Raw genomic sequence first — 16,316 nt, 5'->3', positions numbered from 1 at the left:
TTTTTTTTTTGTTTTTTTTTTATTGTTATTAAGATTTTATGCGAATCTCAAACGTTTATTGAAGTTAAGATAAAAATAATTTTGAAAACTGCAGCAATTTACATATTGCAAATTACGGTTCTTAAACTGGTTTCACTTAGGAATTCTTCGGATACTTGTTAATTTAGAATACTTTTATTATAAGAATTATTTAAATTATTGTTTTGCCTTTATTAAACTTTTTATTGGTTTAACGTTTAATTTACGACTAATTAAGTTGCATAATATTTATGGAATTTGGATAAACGGTATCTGACTTTGATAAAATAATTCAGTTACTATATGTTTATTTCAATTCAAGAATATATTTTATTTTAATTTTTTTTATTTTTATTTATAAATTTATTTATATTAATTATTTATAATATTTAATAATGACATTTAATATTATTAAATATTAAATTTTAAATACTAATAGACATTAGATATTATATATAATAGTATTTATTCTTAATAAATATTAAATAAATAATAAATATTAATAAACATCAAATTTAATATTTGAACAAATTTTAAATATTATTTAAATATAATAATATATAGTAATATATTATAATAATATATAATATTACTAAACATTATTTTTATTTATTCATATATTATAATATATGATATAATATAATCATATATTATATATATAATATATATAATATATGCCTTTTTTATTTTAATTATATTGAAAACTTAAAAAAAAAATTAAAAATTTGTTCATATTAGTGCAATCGCTAATGACCCATACTTCAGTACATGACATCTTAATATTAGTATATATAGTAAATTTTTTTTTTTGTTAATATTGATTTTACATTCCATTTACATAAATATAGTAACAAGCAAATTTTCGGCAGTCTACGAAGTTCTTCAATTTTATCTAATAGAGCTACTGCTTACTAGAGTAATATATTTGATCAGTCTTTCGAGATATTTTTATAAATAAAATATTTATATTTTAAAATCACATGTGTTATATAAAGAACATATAAATATTTATGTATATATATGTTAATAATTAATTAAAAACTTCCAATTACAATCCAAAAGTACCATAAACATAAATCCGTTTATAAAGTTACTCTATGGGCACCAGTAAGGTATTTCTTTACTCTATTTTTCTTTATAGTTAATATATTGAGACTTTTTAAATAAGTGTATCTAATATCTTTTACGAGAGAGATATGGGTCTATAGTCAATTTAATGTTTATCTCTGCAAGTTTATCATATGCTACCCATCTGTATAAAAAGTTAACTTTTTTGATAATACGCATCAAGTTTTTAATGCTCTGATTCCATTGTAATAGGCACTATAATAATTTTTTTATTCTTCGGTAAAAGAAGCCGTTCATAAAGATATTTTGAAGACAAAATCTAATATCTTCTCTTATTATCAAAACATAAAATACACTTCAATGAGCGAGCGGATCACATTGCTCATATGAGTAAAAAGAGGAGGCTGATCTTTTTTTAAGATTTTGTTGGGAGTCAGATCAATTCTACACTTCAACAATTGTGGAAATTAAAACACTGGTAGCCTTCGGGTGTTCTATTGAATCACACTTCAAGAAAAAACTATTGAAGAAGGCCAAGGTCCGGCACTGCGGTTGTAGTACTAATGATAATATTTTAACATCTAGGTTTTCGGCATTGTTGTATTCCTCAATAGAAACATTCAGCTCAAATACTTAACTAAAGTCACTAAGTTTACACCTCTAAAGATAGACGTCTATTATGTAGGCTTGTGGAAGATTACTTATTAAATTCAGGAAAACAAAAGAATTTATGACATTACCTGAAACGTCTCACGTTGGCACTCCACACAACACTATCTCTTTAATTTTTTTTATAAGGTGAGAGTTCACCTCACCAACATCATTCACATTATTTTTTGATTTAATTTTATAAATAAAATTTTTAAAATATTGGAATATATTTGTTTTTTTTTATTTTTTTTGTAATTTTATTTTAAATAAATGGTAATTTCTCGCAAAAACAAAACAAGTGCATAATGAGTATAATTTTTTATGATGGATAGTATTGGAGTCTGAATACCTCCCAAAAATCTTATTAACTTGCCTAAATAAATAAAATATAACACTTACACTCAAGTTAATACAAAAATTTAAACTCAAATTCGATAATTCGGAAATTCCTTAAGTAAAATAAAAATAGGATTAGTTGTCGGGATATCTACTTGGACTACGATCCATTAGAACAGAATTCTCTTTTGCAAATTATACTCAGGATGTGGCTCCATTTTTTTAAGTTAACCCCAATAAATAAATAAATATATATATATATATAATTTAATCAAAGGAAAAATTATTAAAAAAATTAAAAATAATATAATATTTATTTTGTGATTAGCTTCTATTGGTTATTAATTTTATATATGTACAAATGTATATTTATTTATATCTAATTTGATATACAAAACAGCAAAGAATATAATATTCCAAGCTTTTTTAGCCTTCTTAATCATTGCATATTTTTAGGATGCTTTAAAAATCCATCTAATTTATAAATATTTTTACTTATTATTGTGCTAAGTGCTTTTACGTTTCTGTCATTAAAAAGGATTAAGATTATTTTCACTTTAATATTAAATTAAAAAGTATTTATATTCCAAAATTCCATCATCAGAATATAAGTGAATTCTCCACTGGCAAAAAGTATAAATTGTAAAATCGCATCAAAACTGAATCAAATATCGACAAACTTTCAACACAGTTTACAATTTTTTAACAAAAAATTATAAAATGTATAAATTTATTTTGTTTATATTTGGTATGTTTGTATAATAATTCAAAAAAAGTATTTATTAAAATTATTTACACAAATCCTTTCTTCAGCTGTTATTATCACGATAACAACAACAACTGCCAAAGTTGTCTTTATACCAAGTGTGAATCAATATGGCAACACTGTACATCCAATCCAGACAGTGGCGAATAAGTGTGACTTCCATTGCACAGATGTAGATCTAACAGTTTGTGCTACCAATGGACAATGTATGCAAAAATTTCAAGGAGATTGTGCCTTAACTGCTTATAATTGCAAAAATCCCCACAAAGCCTTCGTCATTATTGATAATTGGAAATGCGAACACAGTGGCGCCCCACGTTGTAGTCAAGGAGAACTCAATAATTAGCTAAACACATAAAATTAAAATATATATAAAAAAATATATACAGTATACTAAATATATAGTTTTAAGAATGCTAAATATAAATTGCTTATAAATAAATATATACATAATTTATCTGTAATATTTTGTGTTGTGAGTTAAATATATATAGTTTTCCAATATATATTAACTTTAAATACATTCGTTCAGGTCAATCTAATATTATATATATTTTCATAAGTTTTTCTTTATTAATTGTTCTTTAAATTATATGAACTTTATCATTATGTATCTATAATAATTAATTTTGTTTTGGATATATATTAAATTAATGATTTGTATTAATAATGTAATGGATTAATTCCAAGTAGTAAAGAATATATTCCAAAGAAATATTTGGATTGCATTTAGTAAACTAAAAAACTTTGAAACGATGCTGATATCAACGACTTCAGTTCCATCTGCATCTTTAAGTTCCATGGCCACTAATAAAGTAAAACAAACTAGTGCTTCAAGTAAAAGTAAATATTAAAAAATTAACTTTACCTGAATCGACTTTAGGTTTTCCTAATAAAAATGCTTTAGTTTCTAAATCTAAGGAATCTACATCAAAGGAATTTGTTAAATTATCCAAAATAATGTTTTCAGGTACAAAGCGATTAATGTTCTTCTTAATAATATCAAAAGAACCGACTTTTTTAAGTGATTTTGTATCACTATTTTTTAAGGAATCAGAAAAGCTGGTCTCATCATATTTCCCAGGCAATTTATTTTCAATATCATATTTGGTATTGTATCCATTCTTTGAATTGAATCCATTCTTTATAGTTTCTTCACAACCAATATCCATCTTCTGTTGCTCTTCTTTTGAAAAAGCTGCTTCACCCTTAATTGCACCTTTTTTCATTTCCACATCAAAGCTATTAATAAGCTGTTCAGGTTTCTTTTCCCCCTCATCTAAAATAATTTCATCTTCTGTTACAGTTCTGCGTTTAGCTAACTCGTTTTTTACTTCCATATATAAATTATCATCAAAATAGTCAAAATCCAAATTATCCATATCAATTTCAGAAAGGCCACCACCTAGTGATGAGTATCTACCTTCATATGAATCATTTTTCAGTTCATAACCAAATCTCTTGAAGTGATTACCTCCAAAATGATTTCTTTCGAATTTATCATTAAATTGTAATGACAGGTTCTGCACCTTTAAATATTGATCTCCACTAAAAATCTGCTGCCCATTCAACATTTTGATTGCTTTCAGTTGATCCTCTTCGCTTCCAAATTTTACAATACTATAACCCTTTGACTTTTTATTTGGAAAGCGCGGTGAGGATATGAAGCGGAAAGATGGAAAATTAGATTCGAAATATTCATTAATTTCTTTTTCAGATTCTCTTATTTTCAGAAAAAATATTTTTATTGAAAAACAATCGTCTGAATTATATTGCTGACCATTTTTCTTTTTTGCATCACGAACTAACAAAGGTGCAGAACCGCCTAAACCCATGTAATTATTCATATTGAATATAGCGGTCTTCTGTTCCCATTCGCTGCTCAGCTGTATGAATGCATAACCTTTTGACATACCCAATCGATCCTTTGAGATCATTACGCGAATGGGAGGAAAACCGTTTTCTGTAAAGGCCTTTTTAATATCAGCTGTTTTAGTTGTATGCAATAAATTGCCAACCCAAACGCCAAAATAAGGACGCGTATCCTTCATGCTTTCGTTTGCCACATCTAAATAAAACAACACATCAGGCTGCTCATTAGGAATTGGCTTGTTATCATGGGTATATAGAATGTCTAGAGCGTCTTTAACGGATTTGAATTGCAAAAAGCCATGCATGGGATCGTTAGTTAAATTATTTCTCATTATACGAAGACCAGCTAAGGGTTTTCCTAGTCCAAGAAACAGTTTGTACAAATAGTTGTCATCCATATGAGGAAGCAACTATTAAAATTAATAGTTTTAATTTACATAAATATTTTGAATATTTATTTTGTAACTTACCTCACCCATCCATAAGTGGCATTTTTCATATGAAAAATCCATTTTTTATATATAATATTTAAATTATATATTATTGTACTCCAAAGAATTTTATCTAAAAAATATTTAATACATGCAATTAATTATATATCTTATAGACAAATTGATTATACAAATTTATTACATTTTAATCTTTTGCTAGCATTTACTAACAAAGATTTGTTTGTATCATATAGATCTACCGACATCCGATATTGTTCATGTAGAACAAGTTGAATATGGACTTCTTGATAATAAGTTTTTAAATACTTAACTCGCCAATATATAATTTAAAGCATTTCTATATAGAATTTTAGATAAAATTTACTTGACTAAATTTTAAGATCTTAGAGATATTAGTTGGTAGACTTCTTCAAGTATACATCTCGACATAAGTCCTACATATAATAATGCAATACTATTCCTCGTTGATTGGATTGTTTTCGACGATTTACTACAATAATTTTCTTAGTTAATAAACTTATTAATTCTTTATAACGCCTTGTTATTGAAAAGGGATAGTGCAGTGCAACCTAAAAGATCTGTTGTGCCCCTTAGTCGGAGTAAAGTGTTTCTTCAAGTTCGATTTTTTTAATAAAAGACAGTATAGAACCTGTCTTTTCTAGTCTTGGATTCTTATGATCCATGAAATAAAATAAAAACAAATTTAACGAAAAACTGAATTTTTATAAATAATGAAACCTATATCTATAGGTTTCTTCAAATAACAAAAACCTTACAATTTTTGAGATAATTTGTTTAAACAGATAACAGCCCTAAGTGCGGCTGTAAAGTAATTCGGAAATATATACATAAATACAAAATATAATAAGAATAAAGCAAGAATAAAGATTTATGTATTTTCTGCAGCCGTACTGGATAGATCAATAACTTACCTACAGAAGGATGCAAAAAAAAAATGGCACCCTTTCTTTATAATAACACTAATCCAATCGACTGGACTTTTTGCTTATAGTAAATATAACACATCTAATGTAATACAGTATATTAAGGATATAAGTATTTAGTCACAGACGAAATGCTCAGATAGAAATATGTGAAAATCTGATAGTTCTGGTTCCTTACATTTCCTGTAATCATCACTGCTGGTGATGCTTAGTTACCTGGCAAAGAAATACTAACTGGTATCTAGTAGTTATTTTTAAATAGAACGGAATCCAAATATGTATTTGGTATATTTTAAATATAATAGGGGTATTCAATCTATCTAGTAAAGTCATTACAAGGTGCACGAAATACACAAATTGCGTGAGCTTGCAATGGAACTTGCAATGCAAGAACATTTACTTGCAAATATGACTATAAGTACATCCTATATTGTTTTTCAGCTAATGAAAATAATTTATCGATAAAAGAAAATATTAATCGAAATTAAAATAATGTAATCATTTGAAAAAAAGTACTTCCTACACATTTATTTATTTTATATTCGCTATAATACATAAGCTTAAAGAATTTTGGAATTAATTTCTCTATTAGATTAGTTTAATATAATATTTGAATATTAAATAAGAGTAATATTTCATAGTTTAAAGCCTTTAAAGCAAAAAAATAACAAAATTAATAACATTTGAAGAATTTCCATAGCAACGGTGACAAGTAAAAATATCAAAAATCAAATGTCAGTGCAAATTTTTCTGACAGCAAATAGAAAATTTAATTAAAAAAAATGTATCTGATGAAGTAATAAAAGTTATAAAGGAAATATACAATTTAAGATATTTTTAATAGAAATATGAAAATTCATAGAGAAATGTAACTAATTTTGTTTTATATAATAATAGTTTATAAGTTAGGTTAGGTCAAGTCATAAAAAAATCTTTTCCGCCATCTTTAAAATAATTTACTTTCTTTGAAGAAATTTAAAGATTTTTACAAAACCAGATCTATTCACAACTTATAATTTGAGCTATTTTGATAATAATTATTATAATTAAGATATATTATTAAAATTTCTCTATATATATATGTAATATATATGTATAATATATTTATTATATAAAATATTATATATATAAATATATCTATAATAAATATTTAAAGTAGTTATTATTTAACTTTTATTAAATATTAATAAAATTTGTTATTATTCACATTAAAAAAGATCTTGTTACATTTCTTATAACTTAATCCAAACTAATCTACAATTTATAAAAATCATCAAATTTTGTTAACGAAGTAAAAACTATGCAAACGAAATTTAAGACCATTTTAAATATTTTCATTAATTTATACAACATATAAGATAAGTTATTCTAATTATTTTATATATACATTGATTAATATGAAATGAATACTTACATGAATAAGAAAATTTTTACAATATATATATTATGATACTTTGCGGTGAAAATCTCACAACTCAAACTCCTAACAACTTCACTTAACAAGTTCTAAACACGAACTGAGAAATAATTGTAGAACAGATAGCCTTCTTACCTGCGAACTCAGTACTACCAACTTCAAGACTAGTTTGTAAAAAGCAGCACGCCTAATAAAATTTTAGGTAGGTTAAGACAATTCCTTTTACACGATACCTTAATATAATAGTTACTTTTATTATAGTGTATATTAGTATTACTATTAATTATATAGTTGCTGTTCAATATGTACGGTGTCATTTAGTATACTATTTAATATATACATTTATTTATATGATATATACAATGAATTCAGCTTGCATTATCAAAATCTTCCTTAAATTCTTGGTTTAAGGAAACACGAAAATCATATATACTATATATTACTATTTCCTATATATGTTACTATATACTTATATATATTATTATTATTTTATACTATTTAATATATACATTTGTATATATGATACATACAAAGTATCAGTTTACATTCTAAAAATCTTCTTTAAGTTCTTGGTTCAAGAAAAAACGAAAATCATATACATATAAGTGGCGGTAAGAAACAAAACAAATCATATATAAGTGGGGGTAAGAAATAAAACAAATCACATATATAAGTGAGGGGTATTCATTTTTAATATAAACCACGATGCAAACATAGTTCAAGAAAAAACGAAAATTATATAGAAGTGGGAGTATCAATCTTCAGTATTTAAAACGATATATACGTGGTTCAAGACAAAGAAAATTGGGTATCATATATAAGTGAAGGATATCCATTTTCAATATTAACCATAATTCATAGTTCAAGAAATAAAGAATTTTATATATAAGTGAAGGGTATCATTTTTATATATAAACGACGACACATACGTAGTACATGATAGAAAAAAAATCACATATAAATGAGGGGTATCTATGTTATTTTAAAAACACTGTACATACTTGGTTCTAGAAATATAAAAAATCATATACATATAAGTGACGGATATCCATTTTCAATACATATATGGTTCAATAGCTCATGTGATTATTTTTTTCATTTTAATTTTTTTAATAACACTCATCGGTTTACCTGACATCAACCTATGAAGTTAACTATAGCTCTCGCTATTTTTGACCAAAAGCACATAAATTTTTCAATTTTGTAGAAGAAAACACTAAGGAGTTTCCTTTTATATTAGCTTGATGAATTTGTGCACCAAAACCCATTTGAGCAAATATAATGTCCCATTGTGATCCATTTCTTCTACGTACGATCATAAAAAAATGGTCTATAATAGATTCTTTGTAAGATTATAAGGGATTGTTATTCGAAAAACAAAAATAGAAACAGATTTCATAAAAAGATTTTAGATAGTGTAAAAAAATTTTTTTGATAAAATTACTATCAATTCAATCAAATGTTAAAAAAATCTTAGTTTTGCCCATTATTATATCAGAATAATAAATATATTATTATGTTGAGGCTAATTGAGTCAGTGCACTTGAGCATTTTTACTCTTTCTTAACTCGAGATATTTTCAAAACCCCTCTTTATGTCTAGACTAGATTATTGTTTATCACTTCATCAGACTAAGCAATAACTGACCTCAGATCTGCATACCTCCTCGAGGAGCCTATAACCATTCTGAGATTCGATAACGCGGTGTTGGTAAGCCTGTCAGTTTTCAGGGCTTTATCCTTTGTTTATAATATTACAAATATATTTTTATATAAATTTGTTATTTTTATATAATATGTAATAAAATAATATAATATTTTATATTATAAGAAATCATAAAGAATAAATATTAACCATCAAATTAAAAAATATTTAGGGTTAGATTTACAATGTAAAACTGATTTCAAGTACCCAATAACGAGTACTAAAAAGTTGCCTAGCAACGAGTTGTCATAAAAAAAATTTAAGAAAATTTGAATGAAAAAACAAATCAATATTTTTACAAATTTTTTGTTTTTAATATAATATAAATATAACATATAATGAAACATAATAGTAAAATAAAATAAAACTGATCTCTTATTATTTGAAAGTTTGTCAAATGTGATTATAATGCTGTCGTTTGGGGGCCTATTTATTTAAGCCATTTTGAAATTGGTGAAATTTCTAATGTTATTTAATTCTTACAAATATTTTTGTTTTTGTTTATTATTTTAATTATAATTTCAATTTTAACAGGTGAAAGATTAGCGTCTCAATTCATATTTTTAAAAGTTTTATAGTCCCTTATATATAAAAGTTAATCATGTTGTTGTTGTTGTTGTTGTTGTTGTTGTGATTTGTGTTAGTGCTATTGCGCACTTTTACCCTATTGTGGCTGGGGGGCTTATCCCTGCCCCACACTAAACTTTAACTATACTAGAATCATTATCATTTATTTATTTTCTAACTGATGACGGACCGTAGATCAGCATATCTTCCTGTGCGTCCTGAGGTGGACTTAAGGTTTGTCAGAGCGGGGTTGCGCAACGTATCAACTTTTGTGAATAATTTTAGAGCTCTGTACTTGATATAATTTTTCACTGAGTCAATCATGTACAATTTTCCAATATGATATTTTAAAACAATAGTAGCTACTGTCAAATAAAACAAATTCCATACTTGATATGAATTTTCATAATTATATTTTTCCCTTAAGTCTTTACCTTGTAAGAACAATCAACACATATTTATCAATAGTTTTGGTACTATTTTTACCTAAACGCAATTGGGATTGTCTTAAAGCTATAAGACTTTCAAATTTGCAAAATGGTCTTATCCCAAATTGTCATGCCACCCAACCAAATAAATGTACTGTAGTAATAAAAAATTGTCAGTACCCGACATCCGTATTCCAGTAACACACAAATTTTTACCATTTTTAGTACTAATATTTATAATTTATTTACACATTTTTACAAATAAAATTTTAAATTGTACAACAAATCAGAAGTTCTATCAAACGACAACTACCAAAAAAAAATATTAAAAAAAAAATTGAATTTTCTCTATGTAACTTAAATTACATGTGAGTAAGAAATAAAATGTCAAAACAAAATTAATATAAAAAAATATTTGTTTTGAAAATAAAAATCCAAATATAAAAGTAACGCTAAAATAGCCTGCGTTTCTTCTCATATAGCTCTTGATGTTCATCAAATACTTCCTGACGCTCATTTTGACACTTTAGCTGTTCCATAATTGTTCCATCTGACATTGATTGTTGAATAACAGAATGTTCGGTTGAGGCGTTGACTGACGTCAATAAATCCATTTTGTACTGAAACATTGCTTTATTTAAGAATCCTAAGTATTTCATAAGGTACCAACTGGAAACTCTTCCAAACCTTATCCCTTCAGCGTACTGCTCAAAATGCTTTGCATAAATGACTTGCCATGTGTGATTAACGATTTCAACTATAATAATAAGGGGAAGTATATTAGCTAATAATCAATAAATAATATAGACTGTTAAGTATGTTTACTAGTGGAGTCAAACTGATCTGCGATTTCGGCCCAAGCGCGATTGGTTTGGTCTCCATCATAAAACTGTTCGAAAGCGGGGTCATAAAGACATTTGCGATTAAACACACAAATCACGAACTCTACCAACAAATTTTCGGGTAGAAGTTCGTGATCACAAAAGAAATAGTTCGGCCTCATTTCGATAGAACAAGAAACAACCTTAGCTTCTAAGAGAGAAATGAAAACACTACTAGGAAGAAAAAAAAATTTCTGAAATGCTAGTGAAATATTCTAATAAAGTGTGAATGAATACTATATATGTATAAACTATACATTTTATTCTATGGTATGTATGTCAGATATTTTTTCCACAACTTTGTAATAGATTTCTTAATCAGAATTTTGCATTTACACAACTAAATTTGTGTACATTTCAAAAGGTGTAGTTATGGAATATCTGACCAATATACATATTATATGACTTTTATATAAAAAATATAATTTAAATTACGGAAAAATATCATTTAAAGCCAATTATTATATTTGTTTATTTATAATTTCATTAATTTATTCATTCATATGTACCAAAAAAGTCGTAATACGAACTAGATTTTAGAACAATTGAGACTAAGAATAAAGTTATATATAACTAAGAATATATGTATATTTCACTAATCAAAGAAAACTTTCAAAAGATAATATAAAATTTGCTTAAATATGGCAATAGAGAAATGAACTCAAAAAAACAGCGCTTAGTTCTATCACTTCTCTGGTTATTCAATTTGCAATCAATATTTTTAAATATATCAGACAATATGATTGCATGGTTGCTTACTAGATTAGATTAGATTTTAAAAAGGTTGGGAACTTGTCACCACGTCACTGCATCCTTTGAAGATTATTGTGACACACCCACTTTAGTTTCATAGACAAGTAGCAGTTAAGAACGTCATTATGTTCTTTGGAGAGATGTTGCAGTTGATAAGTACCGAAGTCTAAGTCTGGCTAGACACAGTGACACAAAATGTGTTCTGCTGTTTACTCTTTTCATAACAAAGTCTGCAGCTATCGTCTCTAGTAATACCTAGGTTCGATAGATGAGAAGTCCTTTGACAAGTCGGATGCCACTTCTGTTTGACATTAGTAGCTCCCTAGTTCTAGCTCTTGATCGAGTCCGCATGGATTCTTTAGCTTGTTTGCGACAAAATTGTATTATCTCAATTAGTCTAAGCTGCTCTTTCCAGCCACTTATTTTAAGTTTAAAGATGCTTCATGATGGTTGCTTATTAAATACAAGTAAAAACAACATTATAAAATCACATATCAACACCAAGACAAAACTACTATATCCACGTATTGACACATCTTAAATTAAGCACCTTATTAACTTATAACATTCTTTAAACCGAACATTGCTGAATACCTTGACGTCATGAAGTTAAGTAATTCTAATTCATGTAGTCTATAAAAAAAAAACAAAATCAAAAAAAAAGATCAATATGCTCTTATTTAATTTGCAAATGCATAGTCTTAGTAAAGAATTGCTAATAATTTTTGAAAAACCTTTCTGAACGCATATTTGAAATTAATTTAGTAAACCTTTTTAAACATCCAAAGAAAAAACATTTCCGGGCACAGCTCTCAAATCACTTTTCATAGCACTTCTCACACTGAGATTAGGTGCTTGTACTTTATTGGTCTCAGTTTTAGTAAGAAACAGAGCATCAAAGTTTGAAAATCCCTTTTCTTTAAATACAGATAGTTGAAGAACTATCTGTAACAGATATTTTTTGTGCTTTGTCTAAATTAGGAATAGCACTCTGATTCTTATAAACACTACTTTAAACATGTTAACAAATTATCTGATACTGATATTTGTTATACTCAATTTTAGCAAAAAGCTGAAATACAGTTCTTGATATTTCTACATCGTAAACACAAAAGAACAATCTGAAACTTATATCAGAAACCGATTTGAGTGCTCATTAAAGTTATATTGTTGAAAGTGAAATGAGTAATATTTTAATTAGTAATGCACTTATAGCAACCCTCCCTCTTACATTATTTGCCATTATTTGAGCATTAGTAGGCTTTGGTCACAACGCCACCACTGTTTCAACTGACGACATATGTCACTACTATAAAAAAAAAACTATCAGAAACTGACATCGAATTCAATTAATGCCGGTAACTTTTCAATTGACAAACATTTTCGTAGCAGTCCATGCGACGTGAAATATAAAGTCACTTAGAGAAAAAGTCATCTAATAAGATAAACTGTTATACTTTAAAGTTTCTCTAAGTCTACTCTAAAGCTTTTTGATCCAAATTTCTTTTCTAATTGATATTCTAATAAAGCTAAAAATTGATTTACAACGTTATCACAATAATGTGTATAATAATACTTATCTTTATATCATTAAATTTAGTATATATATTTATTTCAATTAAAATATTTACTTATACATTATAGAAATTCAAATTTAAAAATTTTTTTTGAAAAGGTATAGAGGTATTAAAGAATATATATAAGTACATTCATTTATCAGTCTATCCCATGAGATCTTTTTCAGTACAATGTTTTAGCCAATACATTTTGCATCTCTCATCTTTAGTTTCCTTAAAATTCATTTCGGGATGTTTGCAATTGTAAGTATCCATTACGCATTTATTAGGAAATTCATATATACATAAGTCACTGCTAGCACAGACAGGGTTCAAATCTAACTTAGTGCATTGTAAATCGCAAGGATCTGAACTTTTCGCAACATCCATATCTGTTGGTGTATTCATTGGCATTTGCATTGAAGGTCCCACAACTACTTTAGGCATTTTTGTTACGACTGTCGACATTGGTACTACTCCCACTGGCATCACAGGCATTTTATTTGCACTTTCCATTTCTTTCTTTTCTTTCATTATCTCTACTGGTATAACTCCAACTGTATTAGACACAGTCGGCATTGGTACTACTCCCACTGGCATCACAGGCATTTTACTTGAAGTTCCCATTTCTTTATTTTCTTTCATTACCTCTACTGGTATAACTCCAACTGTATTAGTAGATAGCTTTTGGTCATTAACAACTTCAACAACTTCTGCTGGCACTTCAACACTTGACATTTCTGGTGTATTCAATGTTACTTGTACTTTTGTTACTTTCATCTGTTCCTCCTCCGATAGCACCTTTCCGGATACTGTGCATAGTAAAGCTAATAAAAAAAAAAATTTTTTTTTAAATATTTAATAAAAGTTTGGTTCGAGTATTGATAAAAAGCAAGAAAGAAAGAATACCTGTAATCAGAATTGCTTGGAACATGATTTTAGTTTGAAGTCTCAAATTACTTTGTGATGTCGGTTAAGATTTGCAGGCCTTTATACATAATTTTCTGAAGAGGTTCCTTATTAAGTAATACTTAATTGCAGTATGTAAAAATAAAACTTTTTTACATATATTTTACTGCCTTTATTTATTTTGTTCACTTTTCGACGTCACAAAGCCAATCGTTATGTCACGCCAATCGATTTAAATTTATTTTAAAATATAATTTTGTTTGTTGATCCACTGAAACGAAACCTGTTTGATTTTCAAACAAATTTAAATATAAATAATAAGTTATGTAAAATTTATTGACCTCTCACAAAATTCTTTATCACAAGATTATTTTGTTAAAAAATTTATTTTTATGCTTGTTTCTTATAATGAAATTAATTATTTCCGAATATATGCCAGGCAGTATTGAATTAAACGCAATATGCGGTTTTGATAAAATTATGTCAATAATTGTCTTCACTTTCATTATGGCAAAATACATTAAGTCAAGAAGCATCAACCTAACCAAAACCAATTCAGTATTTCTACAATTCATAATTAAAAAACTTTAATGGTGTTCTTTATATCATCATTCTCATAATCATCATCAACATCATCATCATCAACAACATCATCATCAACAACATCATCATCGTCATCATCACCATCCTTATCATTAAGCATAACAGTTTATGGTAAGCAGTAACTTCCTCAATTATATGCTCACATACGCTCTCATTATGTTCTGTTCTATATCACATTTATCCAGTAAATAAAGGATAGTATGAATTATTACTACATGATGTTATTTTATTAAGGCCGTGTGCGAGTTCGAGTAAATTGATGGTAAATTGAGGGAAATAGTAAATTATGTCGGTATGGCAGCGAATGTTCGTATTTACCAGAATTTCGAGAAGGATAAATTAGATGAAAATAAGGTAAATTAGGTGTTACCATTGTAATAATTTTATAAGATGTTTAATAAGTGAATAAATAAATTTGAAAACTTTTAACCACAAATAATAAATAAATGCAATAATTAAATACATAAATATTTACATAAGTGCAGTGCTAAACATCCGTAGGAAATTTCAATTTACTTTAACTAAATTTACTCGAACTCGCACACGGCGAGTTACACTGCTTCTGATCCAATTGAAATTAGATGCGTTACCTACTCTAGAGTTTTTGTTTTGAAATATTCGCTCTCCAAATATTTTCTTTTCTAGAGATTTTTTTATTTTCTTCGTAATTCGCAAAAAATGGTTTTCCAAAATTTGTAACCTTACTTCTTGCTGAAGCTAGACTTTTGCACAATAGATAAGACCTTAATGGTTCTTTTTCTTGGTAAAAATGCAATTATACTAATACACTGATTTACGTCATTGATTACGACCGACAAAATAAATTTTTTCACTACTAAATAAATTTTGTTATTTTTTTACGGGCTTATTGGTCAACAGTTAAATAATAATCTTTTTAAAAAACATTTGTTTGTTTTTAAAAGATTTTATTTTTACCAATATTTCGAATATAATCTATAGTCATCATCAGGGTACTATACAATTTAAATTACATATATTTAAATATTTTGGTGTAACATATCACAAAGAAACAAATACATTAACACCAAAAACATAAATAATATATATGAATAAAGAAAATATTTATACAATACTATTATTATTATTGAGTAAGGGATCGTGCACTGCGACCTAAAAGAGCTATTGTGCCCATACAATACTATAACAATAGATATAAAAATAACACATATAGGAAAAATATATTCATCCTCTTCCGGATTTGTTGAAGGTGTTTTTATACACCTGAGCACAGTGTTGTATGTCACTTTTGAAGTTCGACCTTAGCATTATCGAGGTCTGGCTCATTCTTTGATATAATACAGTGTGATGCCACTGCCGTTTTTGACTCAATATTATTTTTATATTACACTGTGTTTGTCCGGCTATATGCG

General features: G+C 26.9%; 4 protein-coding genes across 4 annotated transcripts; 1 reads left to right on the top strand and 3 right to left on the bottom strand.

Annotated features, from left to right (window-relative positions):
• The first annotated feature begins 2,749 nt into the window (after positions 1-2,749).
• On the top strand, positions 2,750-3,249 carry LOC119668719. The gene is made up of 2 exons (XM_038078322.1): positions 2,750-2,821; positions 2,887-3,249. Exons 1-2 carry the CDS (start codon positions 2,794-2,796, stop codon positions 3,183-3,185), a joined length of 327 nt encoding a protein of 108 aa, XP_037934250.1. The 5' UTR covers positions 2,750-2,793; the 3' UTR covers positions 3,186-3,249.
• A 240-nt stretch (positions 3,250-3,489) lies between these two features.
• Positions 3,490-5,255, bottom strand: LOC119668718 (polyadenylate-binding protein RBP45B-like). The gene is made up of 3 exons (XM_038078321.1): positions 5,182-5,255; positions 3,708-5,121; positions 3,490-3,646 (listed from the first exon to the last, which is right to left on the bottom strand). Exons 1-3 carry the CDS (start codon positions 5,221-5,223, stop codon positions 3,519-3,521), a joined length of 1,584 nt encoding a protein of 527 aa, XP_037934249.1. The 5' UTR covers positions 5,224-5,255; the 3' UTR covers positions 3,490-3,518.
• Positions 5,256-10,459: 5,204 nt separating this feature from the next.
• Positions 10,460-11,293, bottom strand: LOC119668717. The gene is made up of 2 exons (XM_038078320.1): positions 11,049-11,293; positions 10,460-10,980 (listed from the first exon to the last, which is right to left on the bottom strand). Exons 1-2 carry the CDS (start codon positions 11,224-11,226, stop codon positions 10,676-10,678), a joined length of 483 nt encoding a protein of 160 aa, XP_037934248.1. The 5' UTR covers positions 11,227-11,293; the 3' UTR covers positions 10,460-10,675.
• Positions 11,294-13,521: 2,228 nt separating this feature from the next.
• Positions 13,522-14,416, bottom strand: LOC119668716. The gene is made up of 2 exons (XM_038078319.1): positions 14,323-14,416; positions 13,522-14,240 (listed from the first exon to the last, which is right to left on the bottom strand). The coding sequence occupies exons 1-2, from the start codon at positions 14,345-14,347 to the stop codon at positions 13,579-13,581; spliced, it is 687 nt and encodes a 228-aa protein (XP_037934247.1). The 5' UTR covers positions 14,348-14,416; the 3' UTR covers positions 13,522-13,578.
• Positions 14,417-16,316: the final 1,900 nt, after the last annotated feature.

This window comes from Teleopsis dalmanni, chromosome 1, assembly GCF_002237135.1.
Source record: "Teleopsis dalmanni isolate 2A chromosome 1, ASM223713v2, whole genome shotgun sequence".
Classification (NCBI taxonomy): Eukaryota; Metazoa; Arthropoda; class Insecta; order Diptera; family Diopsidae; genus Teleopsis; species Teleopsis dalmanni.
The sequence above is the reverse complement of the archived record's forward strand: the minus strand, read 5'-3'. Positions and strand labels throughout refer to the sequence as shown.

Bases quoted from the DNA above. Each gene is read 5' to 3' on its own strand.
- LOC119668719 (XM_038078322.1), top strand. From the start codon at position 2,794: ATGTATAAATTTATTTTGTTTATATTTG. The intron at 2,822-2,886 runs GTATGTTTGTAT...TCCTTTCTTCAG, and splicing joins ATTTATTTTGTTTATATTTG to CTGTTATTATCACGATAACA.
- LOC119668718 (XM_038078321.1), bottom strand. From the start codon at position 5,223: ATGGATTTTTCATATGAAAAATGCCACTTATGGATGGGTGAG. The intron at 5,122-5,181 runs GTAAGTTACAAA...TAATTTTAATAG, and splicing joins GCCACTTATGGATGGGTGAG to TTGCTTCCTCATATGGATGA. The intron at 3,647-3,707 runs GTAAAGTTAATT...TTACTTTATTAG, and splicing joins AAAACCTAAAGTCGATTCAG to TGGCCATGGAACTTAAAGAT.
- LOC119668717 (XM_038078320.1), bottom strand. From the start codon at position 11,226: ATGAGGCCGAACTATTTCTTTTGTGATCACGAACTTCTACCCGAAAAT. The intron at 10,981-11,048 runs GTAAACATACTT...TTATTATTATAG, and splicing joins AGATCAGTTTGACTCCACTA to TTGAAATCGTTAATCACACA.
- LOC119668716 (XM_038078319.1), bottom strand. From the start codon at position 14,347: ATGTTCCAAGCAATTCTGATTACAG. The intron at 14,241-14,322 runs GTATTCTTTCTT...TTTTTTTATTAG, and splicing joins CCAAGCAATTCTGATTACAG to CTTTACTATGCACAGTATCC.